The sequence below is a fragment of the Rhincodon typus genome, chromosome 45, assembly GCF_021869965.1.
Source record: "Rhincodon typus isolate 14 chromosome 45, sRhiTyp1.1, whole genome shotgun sequence".
Classification (NCBI taxonomy): domain Eukaryota; kingdom Metazoa; phylum Chordata; class Chondrichthyes; order Orectolobiformes; family Rhincodontidae; genus Rhincodon; species Rhincodon typus.
The window spans coordinates 2389873-2390847 of NC_063376.1; the positions used below are offsets into that span (position 1 = coordinate 2389873).

Genomic DNA, 975 nt, shown 5'->3' on the forward strand with positions numbered 1-975 from the left:
AGCCTGCTTGATTCCCTGTACCTGATGTTGCTGATCATGGGGGCGCTGTTGGACCTGCGCAGCACCGCCCCTCCCCCGCCACCAGCAGCCGCGCCGGCCGCCGCGCACGCGCACTGGTCCACCTCCATCCGCTCCTCCTGCGCCATCGAGAGGAGGGAGGCGCGAACTGCAGGCCGCGCAGCCTCGGCCTCGCGTTGACGCAGCAAGCCGTCCGGCGGCCCCGCCACCAGCGGCACCAAATTTCAGCCAGCGGGGGAGGAGAGCCCCGACGGGAAAATGGCGGGGGGGGGGTGCCCGCACGTAGGAGTCCTTCGGGGAATCAAACCGTCGTGTCGATCCGATGTTCGTCCATATTATTTTCGAGGCTTAATAATGCGAGATGTGAGGGGTGGGTGGTCTGGGGTATTTCTTCTGAGGGGGGCGACGAGAAGCGCCAAGGGTTCGCCAGCTGGCGCCGCCGCACGGTTGCTAAGTTTCCATCGTGCTGTTCCGGCACATTCCTGCGGAGGGCAGCTGACCCACGCCAACGCGCGCTAGCCCCGTGCACGGCCCCTTTGCGTCGTGCGCGGCCACGCGTCGTGACGTCACACGCCTGACAGGTAAGGCTTTGGGGGCGCGCCCCGTTGTAGTGTGGTGCGCGCCCTCGGCTTTGCTGCGTCACAAAAGGGGAGGGGAGGGGGCTGGGCGAGGGGGAGGCGGGGACAGGGAGGCTGGCGAATATTCTGCTCCTATGATGCTGCTTGGCCTGCTGTGTTCATCCAGCCCTGCACCTTGGCGAATATTATGTTGCACGTCCTGGCGTGGTGACGTCAATCGTGGACGTTCTCCGACTGCTCCAAGCCCGAGGAGGCTGCTGGGGGCGCGGTGGCTCAGTGGTTTGCAATGGTGCCTTACAGTTCGAGTGACTGGGGTTCGATTCCAGCGTTGAGCCCATTCAATCTGAGTGGGTTTCTTCCCATAGTTGTACAAGGGATT

The 975-nt window shown here is 64.1% G+C and overlaps 1 protein-coding gene across 2 annotated transcripts in view; it reads right to left on the minus strand.

Moving 5' to 3' along the window:
• LOC109914030 (P2R1A-PPP2R2A-interacting phosphatase regulator 1-like) overlaps positions 1–187 on the minus strand; it is a 50439-nt gene extending 50252 nt beyond the window's left edge. For both annotated transcript variants that reach the window (XM_020513603.2, XM_020513602.2), the window contains exon 1: positions 22–187. In XM_020513603.2, the coding sequence (XP_020369192.1) occupies positions 22–146 (125 nt within the window). In that variant the 5' untranslated portion in view covers positions 147–187. The remainder of the gene's footprint in view (positions 1–21) is intronic.
• Between the last annotated feature and the right edge of the window lie 788 nt (positions 188–975).